Source organism: Galleria mellonella, unplaced genomic scaffold (genome assembly GCF_026898425.1).
Source record: "Galleria mellonella isolate WM207_F2 unplaced genomic scaffold, CSIRO_AGI_GalMel_v1 utg1674, whole genome shotgun sequence".
NCBI lineage: Eukaryota > Metazoa > Arthropoda > Insecta > Lepidoptera > Pyralidae > Galleria > Galleria mellonella.
Window position 1 is genome coordinate 91713 of NW_026442013.1, and position 22145 is coordinate 113857.

The window sequence follows — 22145 nt, forward strand, 5'->3', positions numbered from 1 at the left end:
TTCGCTGTATTCTATACTGATGATCCTATAAATAAATACATATTCGTAAACTCACAACGTAACGTTTCTCAATCTCAAGCGTCCGGTAATAAAATGACGAGGGATTAAAAAAAAAAAACAGAAAATCGTCATATTGGTAGCAGTAACAGCATTCTGTGAGCATTATGTAATAAATACAATAGCCCAATTCTCTCATTGTGGGTCAAAATTATTATGGGGGCCATATTTATTTTTGTTTTGTATTTTTTTTTCTACTAACATAGTTTAAGTCAATTGTTATTAACAAAAAAGGATCTTAGTTATTTATAATAAAGAAAACATTATATATAATATAATATAATTTAATTATCAATCATTAGATCTCAACAAATACTTGCGTATTCCTACAAGATAGGTTTGAATGTACTCTTTCCAGTTTATATCCGTGGAGTCGCAGCAGAACGTTTTTCTGTCGACGTCCGATAACGAAACGATGAGGGATTTCGTATTATTGCATCGTGCCTGCCAGTAATTCGACGTGAAGTATTCCAACTTTTCCCGGTGATTGTTCATAATGGAATGTAGTTTAACTAATCTATTAAGAATAAGGTAAAATAGTTTTTATTATACAACTTAGAATGGCAAACAAGCTGACAGCCCCCCTGATGGAAAGTGGTAACCGTCGCCTATAGACATGAGCAGTACCATGGACATAACAGAGTATACTGTTTCACCCGTACGTTGCTATTCCTGAGGACTAAGGTGTTATTTTTCTGTACCCTTTAAATTCACTGCCATATCCCATCCCTCAAACCGAAACACAGCCATGTAAACACAACTGCTTCATGGTTGAAACACGAATGAGACAGAGATGTCCAAGCAAACGACTTTCGTACAAAGTCTCCCTCTGGTGATTTTTTCTCTTTTAATTCTTCCTAACACATATTATATTTCTATTTTATTATTTTTTTAATTACTTTTTTTTTGTCTCCACCAATTCACAATTTGTATCAGATATTCAAAAGTTGACTATAAGAAATTCTTTTTATGGGATAAGTCCGCCATTGTACTCATTCTTTTCTTAAGAACTCTATAACTTATAATTTAAAACTTTACTGTACAATGTACACAAACTTTTACAAACAAACAAACGTTTTGGGCCTTACAAATAGCAATATATGAGGTGGGTAGTGTTTTATGTTACCAGAGGGAGACTTTGTACAAAAGCCGATTGCTTGGGTACCTCTGTCCCATTCGTGTTTCAACCGTGAAGCAAACAAACAAACATCTTGATCCTCATAAATAACAATGTATCAGGGATACTATGGCTATCACAGTGTTTTATGTGATATAGGATATGAAATAAATTAATTAACAAACAAACGTTTTGGGCTTTATAAATAGCAATATATGGGGGATACTATGGGATACATTGTTTTATGTGATATCTTATTTATTTATTTTTTGATGGGTGATAATGGAATGGTAACCCCGCCTACGCTAACGGGATACGCTGGCGGAGCACCAGTGAAGGGTGATAGATGAGAATGAAAATAGGCCAATTAGCCCATCATGATGAATTCATCAGGAATTAACCATGATAGTTTCCAGGGGAAACCGTGTGGAGGTCGACCTGGTTGGGTATATTGCTAGCAATGGGATTCTCAGTCTCCATTACTAACAATCCCTTTCCCCCCATGTGATATCTTATTATAAAATATTATTAATTTTGTAACAGATATCACAGAAAACACTGGCATAGAATAACAGTTTCCTTTCCCGTGAGTGTCGTAAGAGCCGGAGGGTGAGGGATGGGCAGCAGCGTCCCTCGAAAGATTTCTAACGCCTGACTGCGTTTGCTAATCTGCCTGCCAAGCGTAGCAACGCAATCTCCCAAGTGGGTAGTTTATGTTCAGCAGTGGTCTGTTAAAGGATGATATGATGATGATGATGAAATGTAAGGTGATGAGATATAAGGGGGTTAATTTAAAAGACTTGTATATATGCTTACCTCATTTTTCGACCAGTTATCCATAACCAAATATCCCCGACATAAGCTGGTATAGTTTCTAGCACAAAACTCAAAAGCATCATCATGTTTTTCGAAGTAGTAAAATGCACTTTAGGATACGTGAAATCTGGAATTATAAATACAAAACACAAATTCAATGAAACAAAGACGACATGATTATTGAATTCGACGCTGACGCCATCTAGTAAGAATAAGAATAATATTTATTTAAGAAAGATACAGTTGCATAAGGTACAATTTAAGTGCGTGCGTGTTTGCGTGCGTGCGTGCATGCGTACGTGCGTACATGCGTGCGTGCGTGCGTGCGTGCGTGCGTGTATGTGTGATTAGATATCAAAATGATCTTTACTTATTAATGATAACATGAGTGGACCTTCCGATGTTATATTTTTTTTATATTATTATTATATAGTATTGCTATGTTGCGGATAAAAAAAATCAGAAAGTATTCTTTGTTTCAGCCGTATTTTCAAAATTACGTAACAAATAGATAAGACCAATTCAAAAATAGTATTTTTTTTTCTTTACTCATTTCTAGCGTCCCTAGCTACTTTTTTTTTAAAAAGTAACCTACTTGTATGTCCTTTACTGTCATAAATACTACATTAATGATAAATTTCATACAAATTTCATATCTGTACGTGTCAATATGCAACAGTTACTGTTTTCCATCAGGTGGGCTGTCAGCTTGAGTGCCATTCTTAATTGCATAAAAACAAATAACGATTGGCGTCAAGAGATAAAAAAAAGCAATACATATTTACAATAATAAATTAGTATACTACACTCTTCAAATAAATATCTGAAATATAACAGTTGTGTAGTTACAAATAATAGCTTACAATTATTGTTTTTTTCCTGCAGTACCAGTTTAGTTAGTTCATTCATAGTTACGGGATTGCATTCACTGGTACACGAATTATACACGTGTAATAATTTCGATCTGAAATAAATTTAGAACACTTTCAATTTTTTAAATTTAGTAAACTCAGGCAACAAATATATATATATATATACACGAAACAGAATTTTACCAGAGGGAGATTTTGTACAAAAGTCGATTGCTTGGGTACCTCTGTCTCATTCGTGTTTCAACCGTGAAGCAGTTGTGTTTGCATGGCTGTGTTTCAGTTTGAATATAGGCGACGGTTACCACTTTCCATCAGGTGGGCCGTCAGCTTGTTTGCCATTCTAAGTTGTATAAAAAAAAAGACAAAAACAATGTTCTGAAATAAAACTTAAGGCAATTATTTTGCAAGTGAAATTGCAAGTATTAACTCATATACTCTCAAATTAAACACCACAACTGTTCTCGAAAAAAATTTCAAAGTATCATTTATAATAATGTAAAATTTCTTATTCATACTTAATATTTCATGCAAATTTGTTTAGGGAACTTAGAAAGTAAAATGGAATGAAGTACCTCATATACAATAAACACTGAAAATATTACACTATTTTGGGGAGTTGTAAATTAAAATTAGAGGCGTGATGATGATAAAGTTGAGTGAAAATATAATTTAAGAGAAGGAAAAAGATTGAAAAACTAAGAGTAATACATAAGTAAGAGAAACGAGACGCTAAGTACCAATAATATTTATTATATATTATAATATATAGAAAAAAAATATATAATAATAGAATATATGGATATATATATATATATATATATATATGTATAAAGAGAGAATTTGAAAGATGGAAAAGATAGTAAAAAGGAACGAAGAGGGTGATTAATGTTGCCATCACCAGAAAAAATATATGATTTATAGTCACGTAAAAAAAACCGTGTATAAATGGTTAGCATACCAAAACGCTTTTAGGGTGCATCCTAGCAGCCACACGAAAATAGTTTTCTATAGAACAACGGCTCGAACAACTCACCTTTGACATTTAACAGCCGCCACTATCATAAGATTGCATACGTAATCCACCGGGATGATATCGACCACGCCGTCGGCACTTCCCGGTAAGATGCGAAGCAAGCCAATCGAAGTGTACCAGAATAGGCTCGTACCACCAAACCAATTGTCCAACCATCCAGGGTATGGATCGTTTTTTATTGGGCCTACTAAAAATTCAACAAGAAAATCCAATTCGTATTATAAATGTGTCAATTTGTAGGGATAGATAGATAGATTATCATCATCATATCAGCCTCTAACCGTCCACAGCTGAACATAAGCCTCCCCTTGGGGAATTTTCCCAGTGGTTTTTTTTTTTACAACATGGGGCACCAGTGAGGGTTATTGGTTAAATATAGAAACATTTTCAACTGATTTCCAATAGAAGCTATTTGTTTGTCACCTCATAACTCCGTTAGTTATGAACCGATTTGGAAAATTCTCTTTTTATCTGAAATGATATACTTACAGATTGGACCCATATAAATTTTGTGAAAATAAATTCAACAGTTTAGTTAAATTAATTTGTTTTGTTACAACTGAAATTCTTTTTTTTTTTTATTTGTGGAACTCAATTTATGTTACTATAGATTACAGATTGTTTTTTTTTAATGTCTTGTACAAGAATCTGTGGAAAAAAATATCGTATTTAATACTCATAATGACTTTGCGCTAACAATAAGACCACCTTCTGCACCTTTATAATGTATATTTTAACCTGTGCTTAATACCAGAGGGAGACTTTGTACAAAAGTCGATTGCTTAAGTACCTCTGTCCCATTCGTGTTTCAACCGTGAAGCAGTTGTGTTTGCATGGCTGTGTTTCGGTTTGAAGGGCGTGAATTTACAGGGTACAGAGGTATTACACCTGAGTTCTCAGGAATGGCAACGCATGGGGGGTATCATGGGCGAAACAGTATACTATGTTATTTCCATGTTACTGCTCATGTCTATAGGCGACGGTTACCACTTTCCATCAGGTGGGCCGTCAGCTTGTTTGCCATTCTAAGTTGTATAAAAAAATGGTACTGTATTTCAGTTGAATTGTTTATATGTCATTGTTTATTTTTATGTTTTTGGTGCAATAAAGAGTTATATAAATAAATATATAATGATGTAAGTGCTCATGAATAAAAATTAAAGTAACAGAATCTACTATTTTTCAATTTCAATTCCTTGCAAATTCAAAACTGTCAAATACACACTCTTACATTGCACGCATACTAGAGTAATTGGTTTTTCATCTCGTAGCTGTGATTGCATTTCTAGTATGTGGATATATCAGTATGTTATAACTATATATTGCCGGGTGGAAAGGGATTGTTAGTAATGGAGACTGAGAATCCCATTGCTAGCAATATACCCAACCAGGTCGACCTCCTCGTGGTTCCCCCTGGAAACTATCATGGTTAATTCCTGATCAATTCATAATATGGTTGTGGTGGAATAATAAAAAAAAAATTATTATTATTATTATTATTATATAATTCATCATGATGGGCTGACTGGCCTGTTTCCATTCTCATCGATCACCCTTCACTGGTGCTCCGCCAGCGTATCCCATTAGCGCAGGCGGGGTTACCATACCATTTTTATCCACAAAAAAAAAAACTATATATTGCCATAGAATCCCGGCATAGAATGGGCTCCTTTTCTGTGAGTGTCATAAGAGGCGACTAAAAGAAATTAATGGACGAGGGATAAACAGCAGTGTCCCTCTTAAAACGTCACCAAAGTCTAACTGAAGTTGCTAACCCCTCATGCCACTGGTAACTACTAGCAAACCCCCCTTAAGTGGGAGGCCAATGTTCAGCAATGGACAGTTAATGGCTGACATAATAATTATAATACAACTATATCTATTGAAGGTTTGAAGGGTGGGATATGGCATAAATTTACTGGGTACATAAGAATAACACCTGAGTCCTAAGGAATGGCAACGCATGGGGGGTATCATGGGCAAAACAGTATACACTGTTATGTCCATGGGACTGCTCATGTCTATAAGCATATTTTTTGTAAAATAAAGTTTCTTTCTTTCTTTCATATGGTGAAAAATGATATTGTTAAGAGCAACAATATATACGTATAGATAGAAAGAAAAGAAAGAAAAATAATTTAATCAAAGAAGCATTCGACTCAAACAGTAGCACACAAAACAAGAGCAAAAGAACAAAAAATAAAAATAAAACAATAGTATGCATACGAGACGAGACAACCATTTGCATAGAAACAAAAAGAAAAAGATATAAAAAATAATATCAACATATTTATGTGGCCAGACTTAAATTTATATTATGGCCACAAGAAAGTTTTTTTGGCCATAATTTATACATTTACCGATGGATGGCCGGATTATGACGGTTGGTATTTTTCCATGTTCCTTCTCTATTAAAGACTCGGCGATCGCTTTCGTGAATGTATATGTATTCGGCTTGTTACCTAATGAGAATAAAAAAAAAATTTATACAACTTAGAATGGCAAACAAGAGTCCACCTGATGGAAAGTGGTAACCGTCGCCTATAGACATGAGCAGTACCATGGACATAACAGAGTATACTCTTCCGCCCATGATACACCCCATGCGTTGCCATTCCTGAGGACTTAGGTGTTATTCCTCTGTACCCAGTAAATTCACGCCATATCCCACTCTTCAAACCGAAACACAGCCATGCAAACACAGCTGCTTCACGGTTGAATCACGAATGGGACAGACTATGTCATGCATTCATTCACCTATAAAATTTTACGAAACCTAGTTCTATTACAATAAACAGAGGACGACTTTTTTATGTCGCCATGCATTTAATGCCGCCAGCATGGGTACTTCTGTTCTACCATCTGTGATTAATCCATATGGCTGTGTTACAGTTCGGAAAGATATGGCAGTAGAATTGCAGGGTACATGTCATGGGTATTACATTATACTCTGCAATGTCATGCAATAGTTGTCTATAGGCGAAGGTTGCAACTTTGTATCAGGCAGGCCGTTAGCTTATGTGCTATTCTAAGTATCTATCATAAAAAATATCATGTTACAACACGTAGAACACCTAAATTAATAGATAGATAGATAGATACTCTTTATTGTTTCCTCCAAAAGATTACAATAGTAAACTTATTATAAATATAAATAATTAATATGTATGAGATTCTTTAAAAAGGGTAAATTAAGGTTCCTTTAGGGTCAGCAACGTGCACGTGACACCCCTAGTGTTGCAGGCGTTTATAGGCTACAGTGACAGTTTACCATCAGACGGGTTATATGTTTGTTTGTCACCATCGTTGAATCAAAAAAAAATAAAAAAGGAAATATTTGTTTTTTTTTTGTAATAGATAAACGCAAAAAAGTACTTAACCGATTTAAAAAATTCTTTCATCTATATAAAACTACATCATCAGTAACATGGACTATATTTTATTAAAAAAAAAAAATATTATATAATTTGTAAAAAAATTAATATATAAATTACTAGATAAACAATTATCAGTACCACTAAAAAGCTTATGTTAATCTCTGTATGATAACACGAATTCTGTTTCCTACAGGACAGGCTCAGCCTAGTGTAGGAATCAGTGATAAATTCTTTGTGTGCTAATTCAAACATACTTTGTTAAATTATATTTATATTTCATTTCACAAATTACAATACTCATAAAACTAATACATTTCACAGTACCACAAAAAAAAAATCAACAATCAGTCCCATTCATGATCCGACCCGACCCAAAGGTCCCCATGACACTCGCGGCATATCCGCGTTGGATTGCCAGAGATATCCTTTGAGCCAGATACGAACCAGAACGGCGATCATGGCCCCTATACGCAATGCGCAGACTCAACTCTTTTATGAAGGATACTTTGTTAAATAAATATGTTTATAAAAAAAAATGTAATCCCTACAATATTAATACATGCAACTACATATTTATCTTGCTCGCTAGTATAATATAAATTCATTACCTAGAATATTTGTCGTTGTTTTCTCGTCACATGAAACTGTCTGTATGTATGTATTCAACTCAGTAAAGTCCACAGGAGGTGGATATACTATTTCTTCAATAATTTTTCTATTACAGTTGGCGTATATTGTTGAAATATGAACAAGCATCTGCGAAATATATAAAAAATAATAAATGTAGGTCCCTGCATAGACTTGCAGCACACCTGCAATGCCGCTGGTGTTGTGGGTGATCATGGGCGGCGGTAGTCACTTACCATCAGGTGAGCCGCATGCTCGTTTACCCCCTGTGTTATTAAAAAAAAAAGAATATAGAAATAGAGAGATGGGCGTATGAACCTGGTATAGAATAAGCCACCCCTTCCTTTCCCGTGGGTGTCGCAATAGGCGACTAAAGAAGGGCGAGGGATGGGCAGCAGCGTCCCTCTTAAAACATATCCAAAGCTTAACATGGCAACTACTGGTAAAACCCCCCAAGGAGAGGCAGTGGACAGTTAAAGACTGATAAGATGATTATGATACACAAAGCAACATTATCTCATTATCTAAAAAAAACACTATTACATTTACAGTAATTTAAAAAAAAACCACTCATCACTTACATCTATATTCTTCAATTTATGACAAAAATCGATGATATTCTTCGTACCTTCCACGTTTACTCTCACAGCTTCTGGTAACGGATCATTAAATTGTACTGTAGCGGCCGAATGAAATACGACGGATACCTCAAATAAAAAAAAAAGAAGTTTAATTTATTTATTTTTTTACCACGGCGATGGCATACTAGCTTACAGCCCATCTGATGGTAAACGGTTACTGTAGCCTATAAACGCCTTTTTTTATACAACTTAGAATGGCAAACAAGCTGACGGCCCACCTGATGGAAAGTGGTAACCGTCGCCTATAGACATGAGCAGTACCATGGACATAACAGAGTATACTGTTTCGCTCATGATATCTCTCATCATGCGTTGCCATTCCTGAGGACTCAGGTGTTATTCCTCTGTATCCAGTAAATTCACGCCATATCTCACCTTTCAAACCGAAACACAGCCATGCAAACACAACTGCTTCACGGTTGAAACACGAATGGGACAGAGGTACCCAAGCAATCGAATTTTGTACAAAGTCTCCCTTTGGTAAACTACAGCACTGCCTGCAGCACTAGGGGTGTCACGTGCGAGTTACCAAACCAGAAGAAACCTTGTTACACCCTTGTTTTAATAACCCCATACTGTAATCTTTAAGGAAAATCTCTTACTTAATTACTTACAAAATATGGACGTTCCTAATTCTTGTCCAATATTTTATGTTATGCGATATTTTACCCAATTTATAATACTTTATTATACAACTGGCTTCATATTTTATCATGTAAATTATTCTAAAGCAAATGCAAGTCGTAATAAATTGCAATACATACAGACTCTTCAAAACTCTTCTATGGTTTCCGTGAATATAATTTCTCTTTATTTAAGCTTGCAAGTGCAAAAGGATTATTATGACCGAAGTAAAATTAGCTCTCGTTTGATTTAACCCCAGCCGGATTAAAATCCGAGAATTTTGTCCAAATACAAACATCTCTCGACTTACCCCTATTCATAAAACCCCTTATTCATAAAAACTAAATCGTCCACAAAACTTTATTAACTATTAGTGTTTTGTTGCTGTCTTTCAAATTGAAACCTTAACCTAAAAGAAAAAGTCAACAATTCATTAATTAAAATAGCTTTATAAGAGTTTCGGTTTTTATATGAATAAAAGGACGTCTGTAGTCTTCAAAAATTCAATCCCAATGTAGCTACCATTAGCGACATAGAATTTTTTTTTATACAACTTAGAATATAATGTGACATCAAAAATATTGTTTTTAGCAATAAGACTGCCTTACTGTATTTATACAACTGTATAGTTTTTTTTTTATGGGTGAAAATGGTATGGTAACCCCGCCTGCGCTAACGGGATACGCTGGCGGAGCACCAGTGAAGTGTGATAGATGACAATGAAAACAGGCCAGTTAGCCCATCATGATGAATTCATCAGGAATTAACCATGATAGTTTCCAAGGAGAACCGCGAGGAGGTCGACCTGGTTGGGTATATTGCTAGCAATGGGATTCTCAGTCTCCATTAGTAACAATCCCTTTCCCCCACAACTGTATAGTTAGGTACGTTTATTAATTATCTTACTTATTTTCTATATTGTATAATGAAAATAAAGTATATTCATTCATTCATATATATAATGAGAAATTAACGAACAGAATGTATTTTGACATTTCTGACAGTTGTTTGGACTTCATCCGGAAGTCTTCTTCAGGGGGCGTAAGGCGCTTTGCGTCAAAGCATCTCTCTAGCTCGTCGTCCACAGCCCGTGATGACGTCAGTGCGTGTGGAGATGGGGGAGGGGATAGCGGTGACCGGAGACAATAGTGCTATTCTATCGGAACAATTGTCGAAAACGACAAAACACAGTGCGTTCATTAATTTCCCGTTGTATACGGTACAACATCGTTAAAAACCAATATATTATTGCTAGTTAGATATTTTTCAACAGGTTTCAGTTAGTCTGTCACTGTATTTGCTACTCTATTAATAAAATATAAGATACCTTTTCGATTAAAAGCCGCTCGTCCGCAGGCGTCATTCCCAAGTTCCGTTCAGTGATATCGCCAACAATCGGAATCAATTTTGTCAAACAATCTGCTTTGTTTTGCTTTAATCTCGTAAAAAGCTAAAAAAGAAATAATATTATTTTATGTTTTGTTGTATTTTTTTTTTAATATTATTATTATCCAATTTCATCATGAGTGCCCGCTTAGTGGCTTAAAATTATTTTGTCTAATTTCACTACAATTACTATCTAGACTGCCAATATTTTATACTTTTTGACTACTTGACATTGTTGTTGGATTGGGTTGGGTTGGGTAGGGTTGACTATGTGTTAGAGGTGTGTCTCGCATTCGCTAGGAAACGCTGTGACCTGGTCGCGGTTGTCGGAAGTGACCTCTCGTTGCCTTCCGTTGTTAAGGAGATGGTGAGCGACGAAAGGTCCTGGACGGCAGTCCTCGATTTTTGTGAGGCCGTCGTAGCTAAAAAAGAGGAGGCAGAAAGAGAGCGAGAGATGGCCTCTTCAGCCAGCGCCACCCGGCGAAGAAGAACGAGACGTCGAAGAAGGGACTCTGACGACCCGTTTCTTCCGACGTTCGGGCCTGGGGCAGCAACCGCGGGGGCGGCTGCTGTCCCACATCGGCCCTGAGGCGGAGGCGTGCGCGCGTTCCCACAATAAGATGTCTATGAATACTGATAAATCATATCCTATCTTACTATCAAATTTTAGTAATTGCAAAAGTCTATATATAGGCTTAGATTATATAGATAGTCTCCATAGAATGCTTCGAGAAAAACGGTCACCATTTTCATACAATTATGCGTGATAAATAGTTATGAGTGATTCCTTTATAACTTCTATATTTATTTTGCCTTATAAATTCTGAATCTTTTTAATGCGTAAACACTCATTTTATTTATTAAATACGTCAATGGTCGCTGTTTGTGCATGAAAGGCATATAAGAAAAACTATTATAGGGGGCTTTATGAACGCAATAGAAACAAAACAATAATTTTTAGAATTTTCGTCTGTCTGTAGGTTTGTGCACGCTAATCTCAGAAACGGCTTAACCGATTTTAATGCGTTTTTCACTAATATATTGCAGTATGCTCCACTTAACATTTAGTGTTTGTTTTCTTTCAGTCGGTTTATAAATAAAAAAGTTATATCAATCTAAAGAATTACATAAAAAATGCTATAAAATAATGGATCAATTGAATTGACTGAAAGTTTATGAAGGTAGGTTATTTATCATATTTTAACTTACAGAATATTTCATATACCGATTCATGCAAGCAGCGAGCAAAAAACAAATTTAAATAAACATTTAGTGCCCCTCATAATTTATGCATTTAATATACATTTACTAGCTGACCCCGTAAACGTCGTTTTACCACTTATTGCGAAATATACAAATCACGATTAAAATACAGGGGTTGATCGCGTAAAACGATGAAAATTTAAAGTTGTGTGTATTTTTCAATGCTAAATCATATTAAAATAAAAATAAAAAAAATGTCAAAAAAATAAAAAATAAATTTTTAGGGGTGGGTCACCCTTATCATTGACGGGTATGAAAAATAGATGTTGGCCGATTCTCAGACCTACCGAATATGCACACAAAATTTCATGAAAATCGGTATAGCCGTTTCGGAGGAGTTTGGTAACAAACACCGTGACACGAGAACTTTATATATTAGATTTATTTAACGTAAATATTAGAAACGCTTTTAATTACCTAGTGCATGGCTAATTAATTTCAAAATACGAGCTAGTACAGAGGTGCAGTCTGCATTTGACAAGACAATGTTACCTGCAGCTCGAATGTTCAATTAAACTTGTTGACAAGTACATATTGTATGCACATTGCATAACAGTAGATTGTATATTGCATACTAGCCGTTTCCCGCGGCTTTGCTCGCTTCTAACTATACACTTCCCGTATATCATTCCCATTGGAGCTCTTCACGAATCCGGTCTTATAATATATTATATACTTAAATGATAATTACGTACCTAATACCTTCATACATGTGCCAATTCAACTGATCGGTTATTTTACAGTATTTTATATGTGATTCTTTAGATTGATATAACTTTTTTATTTATGAACCGATTGAAATAAAACAAACACTAAATGTTAAGTGAAGTAAATCGCAACCGCTTTTGAGATGAGAACACAAACGTACAGACAAACAGAAAAAATAAAATAAAAAACATTGTTTTGTGTTCTATTGCGTTCATAAAGCCTCCCTTTAATAGTTTTTCTTATATATCTTCCATGTACAGACAGCGACCAGTTACGATTTTATTATATGTATTGATTACTTATATATTAACACACACACACACACACACACACACACACACACACACACACATGCACACAACATACACCACACACACACACACATTCATAATACTTATTCATACATGTGTATTGGTGGTGAATGTGAGATCTAAATGAAATAATTGCATTATACAAATTAGTTACACAATTGTCAGTACCGCTAAAAAGCCTATGTTTAATATCTATATGCATGTATAAGATAACACGAGTACTGCTTCCTGCAGGACAGGCTCAGCTTAGTGTAGGAAGCAATGATAAATTCTGTGCTAATACAAACATACTTTGTTAAATAAATATATCTTTATCTTATCTTATAATTTTTAATACTGACTCCGAGTAGGCATAAATAAGCATCGATATGACATTATTCTCTTTCTAGTGTTCCATATAACTACTGGTTTACAGAAATTATGATTTTTTTTAATCTACGTTTAATTTGGGATTTTTGTTTTTTAACATGTTAATCCCATAAAATCTAAACAAGTTATTTACTATTAGAATTATAACTAAACAATACTGCTTACTAAATCACTTAAGCACAAAGCAATTATGATGTATGTCACATTTTTTTTTTATACCACTAAATTCGCAAACAAACATATACCCCGTCTAAGGATTAGCGAAGGACTTCAAAAACAAGGAAATTCTCAATTGGTTTGTATATCTTTTTATTAATATTTATTTCCTCGTAACTTCGTCAGTTTGGAAAACCCGTTTGGAAAATTCTTAGTCTATGTAAAAAAATATACTTTCAGACAGGCCCCATAGAAATTTCATCAAAATCGGTTTAATATTTTGGTTTTTGAATTAAAATTATTTGGCTTAGCTACAATTAAAGTCTTTTTGTGTGTCGCAGTCTTAACGTTATTTTTTTTTATTCATTAAACCTTCTATCCAAAGGTTGTCTGGAAGAGATTGCTTAGCAATAAGACCGCCTTTTGTACTACTCTATGCTTATTAAAAATTCTTCAACAAGTCCTGTAATATTGGTGCAATAAAGTAAATAAATATCTCATTGTATCGAATAGTATACTTACAGGATTATTTAACATTTGATTCATCCTTTTGTTGACCTCTATATTGTTTTTATTGCGTACCAAAATGTAAATTTTGTCTATATCCTTGCAACTGTATAACAGTTTTTCTATTAAAACCTGAAATAATACTTATTAATCAATAATTATAATTAATAATAGCACGAAGAATGGCACCAACCGAGGGAGATAAAGATTTTTGAGTGGCGACCCCGTAGTGGCAAATGCAATATAGAACGACCCCCCACTAGATGGAGTGGCGACTTCGAATGTATCGCAGGGAGTCAGTGGATGCAGGTGGCTCAGGACCGTTACTTGCTGCAGTCTATGGGGAAGGTCTATGTTCAGTGGATAGATAATGGCTGAAATAATGATGATGATGATAATAAATTTAATAATTAACTAATCAATAATCATTGCTGATATGTGTACATGGCGGACTTAATGCTAAAAGCATTCTCTCCCAGTCAACCATAGGGAAGTGTCAGAATACTCGAATGCGGTACTAGTAATTATTGATATACATACATACTAAAACTACATATATAAACGAATAAATATATATAAATAACAAATATACTTACACATATATGACATATACTATATTATACACGAAATTGAGAATAATATAAAGTACTTACTGCTCGGATACTATTACTAGTTTTCGATTTGATATTTAATTATGACTAACCCCGTATCATATATGATTCATATTACCTTTCCAAGAAATCCTGTGCCGCCCGTTATGAATAAAGATTTCCCTGCATAATATTCGGCGACAGGTTTATACGTGCTCGAGATTTTGTTAAAAGCAGCCATGTTTACTAAAAAAAAAAATATTCGTAAATTTCACCACAGTATAACTCGCCAGAAACTAAAATTGCATCCCAATCATCTGGATGGGGGGAAAAGGGATTGTTAGCAATGGAATTTGACAGCCCCATTGCTAGCAATATGCCTTATTAGGTCGACCTCCACGTGGTTCCCCCTGGAAACCATCGTGAACAATTCTTGTTGAATTCATCACAATGGGCTAACTGACCTACTTCATCACCTATCATTCTTCACTGGTGCCCCGCCGGTGTATACCGATAGCGCGGGTAAAACTACCATTTCAATATCATCCATTAAAAAAAACCATCTGGATGAATGGCGGTCCTCCATCGTGCATTTATCAAAGCACTTTCATCTACGCACAACCACTCTTTGGAATCAACTTCCAACAGCAGTATTTCCGAACCGATACGACATCATAACCTTTAAGAAAAGAGCATATTCCTTTCTAAAAGGTTGGCAATATACCTTCAATGCCTCTAGTATTGCACTTGCCATCAGGTGAGCCGCATGTCCATTTGCCATCGTGATATAAAAAAAATTATGAATATATTGACGAATGAAAAAAAAACAAGAAAATTCTTATTCATGATCTGATGGAAAAAATAATCAATGGACTTGACTCTGAAGCAGTACTTCGCTAATTTACTTAAGTTATAAACTTAAGTTTATATATAAAATAAATTTTAATTTCAATTTGTAATTGTACATATTTTTTATGCAATATAGAGTGACAAACAAGCTGACGGCCCACCTGATTGAAAGTGGTAACCGTCGCCTATAGACATGAGCAGTAGCATAGACATAACAGAGTATACTGTTTCGCCCATGATACCCCCATGCGTTGCCATTCCTGAGGACTCAGGTGTTATTCCTCTGTACCCTGTAATTTATTTATTTATTTATTTATTTATTTATAAAAGACACACCAACAATATGCTCACAATAATTAAGCAGACAATGTACAATATTATTAGTAATTAAAAGAGAAAAACTACTATTACAAAATGCTTAAATCTAAGTTTGAACAAAAAAATCTTACTCCTCACTACCAAGCTTAAGGCCATATGAACATATCAATTAAAGGCGTATACAGCTCTCACAGATAAGCGTCAATGTATACTAACTAACAATTATACAACTAGAAAAGACCTAACTACCAATCCATATTATTAATAAGCCTAGTATACTGCACTAAAGAATTACCAAAGATGTCGATATCATGGTCAACGTTTACGGCTTTATTATACGATGATAACATTCTGTTGAGGGGAGAATTGGATCCTAAGTTAGTACGACAAGCGTATGTTGAAAATGTGTTAACTATTTTAGCAGTTCTAATATTGAAATTACGTGGTACTATAAAGCGTATATCCTTAACAACGTCAGGTATCAAAATAAGGCCATTTAAAATCTTGAACAACATTATAAGATCTATAATCTTTCTACGCTGACTCAGTGACTTCATCCCGAAGAATTCCAGACGATCAGTATAAGATGCAGTTATTGGACATAATTTATCTTTGTAAGCCAAGTAACGTGTGAAACTTCTTTGCACTCTCTCAATACGATCGATATGACATTGATATTGGGGATTCCATATCAGAGAAGCATATTCAAGTGTACTTCGGACGTATGCGTTATAGAGAATTTCACGCCATATCCCACCATTCAAACCGAAACACAGACATGCAAACACAACTGATTCACGGTTGAAACACGTATGGGACAGAGGTAGCCAAGCAATCGACTTTTCTACAGTCTTCCTCTGGTATCTGGTATTTTAAGAAAATGTATCTTTACTTTGAATAAAAAATCTTCGTGTTCGAGAACAAAGCAAAAGGTTACAATTTACTAGCGACGTTACTATTTTATCAGAATTAAAAGGTATTTATTATAAGGTTGATTTTATATGCTCTAATTTATAAACAATATATTAAAAAAAATCTTACCTGAATTATGGTAGTATCCTTAGTATCAAGGTACCACAGATGTATCACATTCCATAAAAAAAAACAGTCACTTTAAAAATAATTTAATGATATGATTTTCAAAATAACAGGTATTTATTACTTTTTTCTAATGTTTAATTTTTTTTAATTTAAACATAAATATATATTTATTTATATTAAACACACATTATCAAATTTGCATGCGAATTTACAGATTTATCACAGTCTCGTGAGCTCGCAAGCTTTATAAAAAATACTGCGTCGATCGCAACGTATTTATGGACTATGTTACAAGGACATAATTCTTCTTCTTAGATATATACCCTTTTAATCGCATTTTTGCATTACAATGTATCCATATTTGTTTGTAGTACGAGTAATTATGATTACTAATACATTCAATTTCCTTGGAGGAAAAATTACAATTCAATATCAATCTTTCCATTGTACTAGATGTAGATTTGTAGACAGTTTATATATATATATATATATATATATATATATATATATATATATATATATATATATATATATATATATATATATATATATATATATATATATATATATATATATATATTTAAGAATCCGGGCCATAACGTCTTCCCTACTCTCTTCACAGAGCTCCAAAAACTGGCGAGAACACTTGATACGCTCACTTTTTTGAAGTGACCATCTGATGGAGAGTGGTAACCGTCGCCTATAGACATGAGCAGTACCATGGACATAACAGAGTATACTGTTTCGCCCATGATACCCCCCATGTGTTGCCATTCCTGTGGACTCAGGTGTTATTTTTCTGTACCCTGTAAATTCACGTCATATCCCACCCTTCAAACCGAAACACAGCCATGCAAAAAAATTATAGGTATACCAATGTTTTGTTTATTATAAATTATTATGTAATAACAATAGTGACGTCATGATAAATGACATAAACTTGACAGACAGTACGTACAGATTCTAATTTACGAGTATATGCAATTATTAACCTCTGAACCATCGTATGTCAGTTATTAAATAGTAAAATCATAGTATCCATTGTTTTCAGTAATACTCGTTTGTCCTAGCACATGTACAAACATTAATATGATATTTACATTCCTTTCGATTGTTTTTTTGTATGTTCAACAGCAACAGACGACAAGTGCTTCAGATGGGGAGGTTAGTCCCCATTACTGTCAATATACCTTACCAAGTCGACCTCCACGCGATTCCCCCTGGAAACCATCTTGACTAAATTATCGTTAAATTCGCTACGATAGGCTAACTGACCTGCCTTTTCATCTTCACCAGTCATCCCTCACTGGTGCCCCGCCAGTGTACACCGATAGCACAGGCGGGGGGTTATTATTCCATTACCATCCATTAAAAAAAATACTTAGAAACTAATGTGATTAATTCTTGTTGACCTGCTTCATCCTCACACATCATCTCTCACTGGTACCCTGCTAGCGTATGCCGATGGCGAAAGCGAAGTTACCATTCGATTTTCGTCCAGAAAACGATGAATGCTCTGAGGAATTATTCGGATTGATACCTGCTGCTGATTTTCATCACCGTACAACCCGCCATAAACTAAAGCATCCCAACCATCTAGACAAATAGCGGTCTTCCACCGTGCGTTTTTCAAGGCACTTTCTTCCACGTACAACCATTCTTTGGAATCAACTTCCAGCAGCAGTATTTATAAACCGATATGACAACATAACCTTCAAGAAAAGAGCATATTCCTTTTTAAAAGGCCAGCAGCACACCTGCAATGCCGTTAGTGTTGTGGGTGATCATGGGCGGCGGTAGTCACTTACCATCAGGTGAGCCGCATGCTCGTTTGTCACAAGGGACAAAAAACCTTGTGACTATATCATTATGGTTTATGACTGAAGGAACAATGAAACAGCATATCGCACGCTTAATAATAAAGAGAAATAACTCAAAAATTTGAAATGTTGGGAAATTACGTTTTAAGTTTTGCAAGTTTGACTCGTTGCACTAAATATGAAAAAAAGGTAAAAAATTGTCATATTTCTCAAAATAAAAGAAATTAATCTAAAAGTAGAGATATCGACCTTCAATTTGGTATAGCAATTACCATTTTACAATATTGGAAACTCCGAAAAAAACTGAAAAAAAAAAAAGCCTGCGACTTATTTCAGTTTATTACAAAAACAAAGTAATCAAAAACATATAAGCTATGGCACTTAACTAAATAGTTCTCTTTTATTTTAAAAGAAAAATTAAATCATTGGTAGCTATGAGTGTTATTTCTCTTTTGATCTGTAAGTATACGACTACTGAAATTTATATCAAAATATTTTCTTTTTTTATTTATGCTACTTTTAAAAACATAAATTTAATCTGAAATAAATTCTGTATTCACAGAATTATTTAGTAAAATGTTATAAAAAAAAACAGTGAAAAACAAAACTACGACTTGGCTTGGATACTATTTAATCAACATAAACTTTCAGTCTTGAAGTTTTGCACCTATAGACTTACAAACTAGTAACAAAAAATATGAAAATAACATAAGTAGGAACTTCTAGCATAAACTAAAACAGCCTTGTTTAATACACATTGAGTAAGGTAGAGATCATCACGTTAATCTTAATACTTAAATATAATAATCATCATCATGTTCAATAAATCAAATAAAATGAGCCTTAGTGAAATTAGGACTACACAAATAACGTACTAAGGTACTTTTTATTTAACCTATACTTTGGAATAATTGAGATCTAAAGCTTAAAACAAAATCGACTTCTAAAACAAACAAAAAAATAAAAATCTCTAATAATCAAAAACTTAAAAAAAAATCCCTTTTATATCGTAGTACTTAATAATATAAAATCACTATGAAAAATTAGTATAGGTTTTAACTTAATCAGACAAAGTAGTATTGTTGAAGTTTTGATAATAATATGGAGGAATAAGACCTTTATTGAGAAGTTCCCGTAAGTCTTTCTTCTTATTATCACTTAACTCTTGCTTTTCAGTATATGCTTTTTCAAGAGAGATTAAATTAATGGGTGGCATCTTCTTTCGTTTGTTCCTTATATCGATTTCCTGACAGGTCTTTTGTTCGTAAGATGTTTTGTAGTAAGTTGTAAATGGATTCTCCTTAGAAACTTTTATCTGTTTTATGTCATTCCAGTTTACTGATACTCTTCCTGTATTGACATTAAAATTGTGTCAATATACTGCCTTGAAGAACATAATGCGGCTCAATCCGAGGAATGGAATCTATATGCTTCCTTATATTACTATAATTCCTTATTCAATTGCCTGTGGTTCCCATGCTTTCCTCGAAGGTCTCCTTGCACTATTCCAGTACTATCTTTTTTATGTTGGATTGTACGTATCATGCGGTCAGTCACATCTAGAGTGCTTTTGAAAAATAATTTGCAGACTCTAATCCTGACATTCTTTGAGGTTAAGTAGTAGGCCTTGTTTGGAGCTCTTGGCTTTTCTGCATTTGTGTTTATTCATTTTATGCATTTCTGCATACTTGGGCATCAGGTCAACCATAGACTAATTGATAAAAGCTCTTTGCTCACCTAAATCACCTAATTTCCAGAAATTACGAAATATCTTATATCTTTCCTCAGTGCTAATATTTTGAAAACATTTTAAGTGGCATTTCTCTTCACATGGTATTTTAAGACAACGGCTTGGCATCGTCTTTTTAGTTTTAGAAAGGGATACATATTTTTCTCCAAGATTTCTCAATTGTTTTGCCTTATTTTGTTTCCATTTTTGTAGACACTGGGTTCGTTTACGACCTTTTTGCTCAATCTCAACTTCAGGCTCGGAATCTGAAGAACTAGAGGTTGCCGGGACTAATTTAAACCTCCTTCTACAGCTTTCAGTAAGTTGATCTTCGGAAACAAATGTTGGATCTGCGACATCGTCATATACATCACTCTCATCAGTGTATATTGGAGATATTGTCCCCAAATTGTTATTAAGGCAGCATCTACGCTTATGTAAGGCAGAATTAATTGCAAGTTGTAGCTGCAAAGAAATGAAAGGGCAAATAAATAAAAAAACTTAGAGAAATATAATAAAAGATAAATAAGTCGAAAATAAACTGAAAATTACTTTGTCTCTGCTGTATTTTAACTGATCTGTCATCGGCATATTCTCAATAATGTCGTCTTGGCTCGATTCTACAGAAGAAACATTCGCAATCTGGTTAGGTCTAAGTACTTGGAAATAAACAGAACTTCCTTCTGTTCGTCCAGATTTGTTGGATGACGTTAAACTGTCTGAATTTGAAGAGGATCCAAACAAATTTGAAGAAGAAATCAAACTGGTAGATGAACGACGCGCAGTATTTGCGACTGTCTTCTCGTCTTCTATGCACGACTGATTATCATAATCAGGTACAAGGTTCAAAGGAAAACATTTTTGACTTTTTGTTATAGAAAGAGGCTGGTCATATTTGGTACTAATATTGCTCTTAATTTCAACCGAAATTGGTTTTTGTAAAAAGTAAATAATCATTAAAACGGATCTCCTTTGTTTTCATACAAACTTGTGAAACTAATTAAAATAATAATTGAAAATGTAACATAGTACTCACTTCTAAATAACTTAATATCATATCAAAGTTTTCGTTCGAATGATTAATATTTTCTATGTTTAACGAGGTATTATCTTGATCTTGTGAATTCTGAAACAACCGTTGATTAGGTTTGCGCTTACCTATGTTTGCAAATAGTAATAAGGAATGACACAGTAAGTGCCTTACCAATAAATCTGAATCAATGTCCAACACTTGACACTAATTCTCCCTCATTTTCGATTGCTGGGATATTTAGTAGACCTAAAATCTTTCGGCCTCTTGAAAACATTTTCGCATAGTCGCAGAGCCTAGATAATCAGAAAAAGCAATAACTTACAATAACATCAATTAAATTTATTTTGCTATTAATAATAAACTGAGATAAAAACAAAAATTTAACCCAACTCTTACCACATTTTGATAATAAACTGAAATAGGTTTTAATGTTACAAAAAATGCGATAGAATTTTAAAAATAAACTGAAATAACTCAAGTTACTTCTTAAACCACTGAAACAATTTAAAACTAAACTGAAATAAGTACAGATTATGCATTTGACAATACCACAATTTTAAATATTAAATAGAATTAAATTGAAATATTGCATTTTATTATTAAAAAAATATGAATAATATACTCACGTTTTAATTGTAAACAGCAATATTCTACTTTACGCCACAAAAACGTACGTCTACTTTTTACCAAGATTGATTCATCACTAAATGCATCGCTTTTTGACAGACAACATTGCCAACCCGTTTGGAATGAAAGAGGCGATCGATCTTTTATCTCCGTCTTATTCATGAAAATTGAAAGGCTGTCGAACTCTACCTATTCTTTTCGCATTATTATTATGTTTTATTACAAAAACTAGATTTTCCCGATTTTTGAGTTATTTCTATTTATTATTAAGCGT

General features: G+C 34.0%; 2 protein-coding genes across 7 annotated transcripts; both read right to left on the reverse strand.

The window, feature by feature from the left end:
- Window positions 1–323: 323 nt before the first annotated feature.
- LOC113510255 (putative fatty acyl-CoA reductase CG5065) lies at window positions 324–17081 on the reverse strand. Of its 4 annotated transcripts, XM_052892811.1 has the most exons (12): window positions 16849–17078; window positions 16663–16680; window positions 14594–14700; window positions 13880–13996; window positions 10492–10614; window positions 8481–8606; window positions 7881–8028; window positions 6256–6357; window positions 3896–4082; window positions 2854–2954; window positions 1991–2117; window positions 324–574 (listed from the first exon to the last, which is right to left on the reverse strand). In XM_052892811.1, exons 3-12 carry the CDS (start codon window positions 14693–14695, stop codon window positions 349–351), a joined length of 1359 nt encoding a protein of 452 aa, XP_052748771.1. In that variant the 5' UTR covers window positions 14696–14700; window positions 16663–16680; window positions 16849–17078; the 3' UTR covers window positions 324–348. The 4 variants fall into 4 exon arrangements, with proteins under 4 accessions (XP_052748771.1, XP_026749510.2, XP_052748774.1 ...); XM_026893709.3 differs by having other exon boundaries at window positions 16663–17077; XM_052892814.1 differs by lacking the exon at window positions 10492–10614 and having other exon boundaries at window positions 16663–17081.
- Window positions 17082–18803: 1722 nt separating this feature from the next.
- LOC128200199 (uncharacterized) lies at window positions 18804–22104 on the reverse strand. Of its 3 annotated transcripts, none has more exons than XM_052892815.1 (3): window positions 21871–22104; window positions 20764–21537; window positions 18804–20676 (listed from the first exon to the last, which is right to left on the reverse strand). In XM_052892815.1, exons 2-3 carry the CDS (start codon window positions 21166–21168, stop codon window positions 20194–20196), a joined length of 888 nt encoding a protein of 295 aa, XP_052748775.1. In that variant the 5' UTR covers window positions 21169–21537; window positions 21871–22104; the 3' UTR covers window positions 18804–20193. The 3 variants fall into 3 exon arrangements, with proteins under 3 accessions (XP_052748775.1, XP_052748777.1, XP_052748776.1); XM_052892817.1 differs by having other exon boundaries at window positions 20764–21337; window positions 21416–22104; XM_052892816.1 differs by having other exon boundaries at window positions 20764–22104.
- Between the last annotated feature and the right edge of the window lie 41 nt (window positions 22105–22145).

Bases quoted from the DNA above. Each gene is read 5' to 3' on its own strand.
- LOC113510255 (XM_052892811.1), bottom strand. From the start codon at position 14,695: ATGGCTGCTTTTAACAAAATCTCGAGCACGTATAAACCTGTCGCCGAA. The intron at 6,358-7,880 runs GTAATGAATTTA...TATTCTCATTAG, and splicing joins AACAACGACAAATATTCTAG to GTAACAAGCCGAATACATAT. The intron at 2,118-2,853 runs GTAAGCTATTAT...TTATAATTCCAG, and splicing joins GCAGGAAAAAAACAATAATT to ATTTCACGTATCCTAAAGTG.
- LOC128200199 (XM_052892815.1), bottom strand. From the start codon at position 21,168: ATGATTATTTACTTTTTACAAAAACCAATTTCGGTTGAAATTAAGAGC. The intron at 20,677-20,763 runs GTAATTTTCAGT...ATTTCTTTGCAG, and splicing joins TAAAATACAGCAGAGACAAA to CTACAACTTGCAATTAATTC.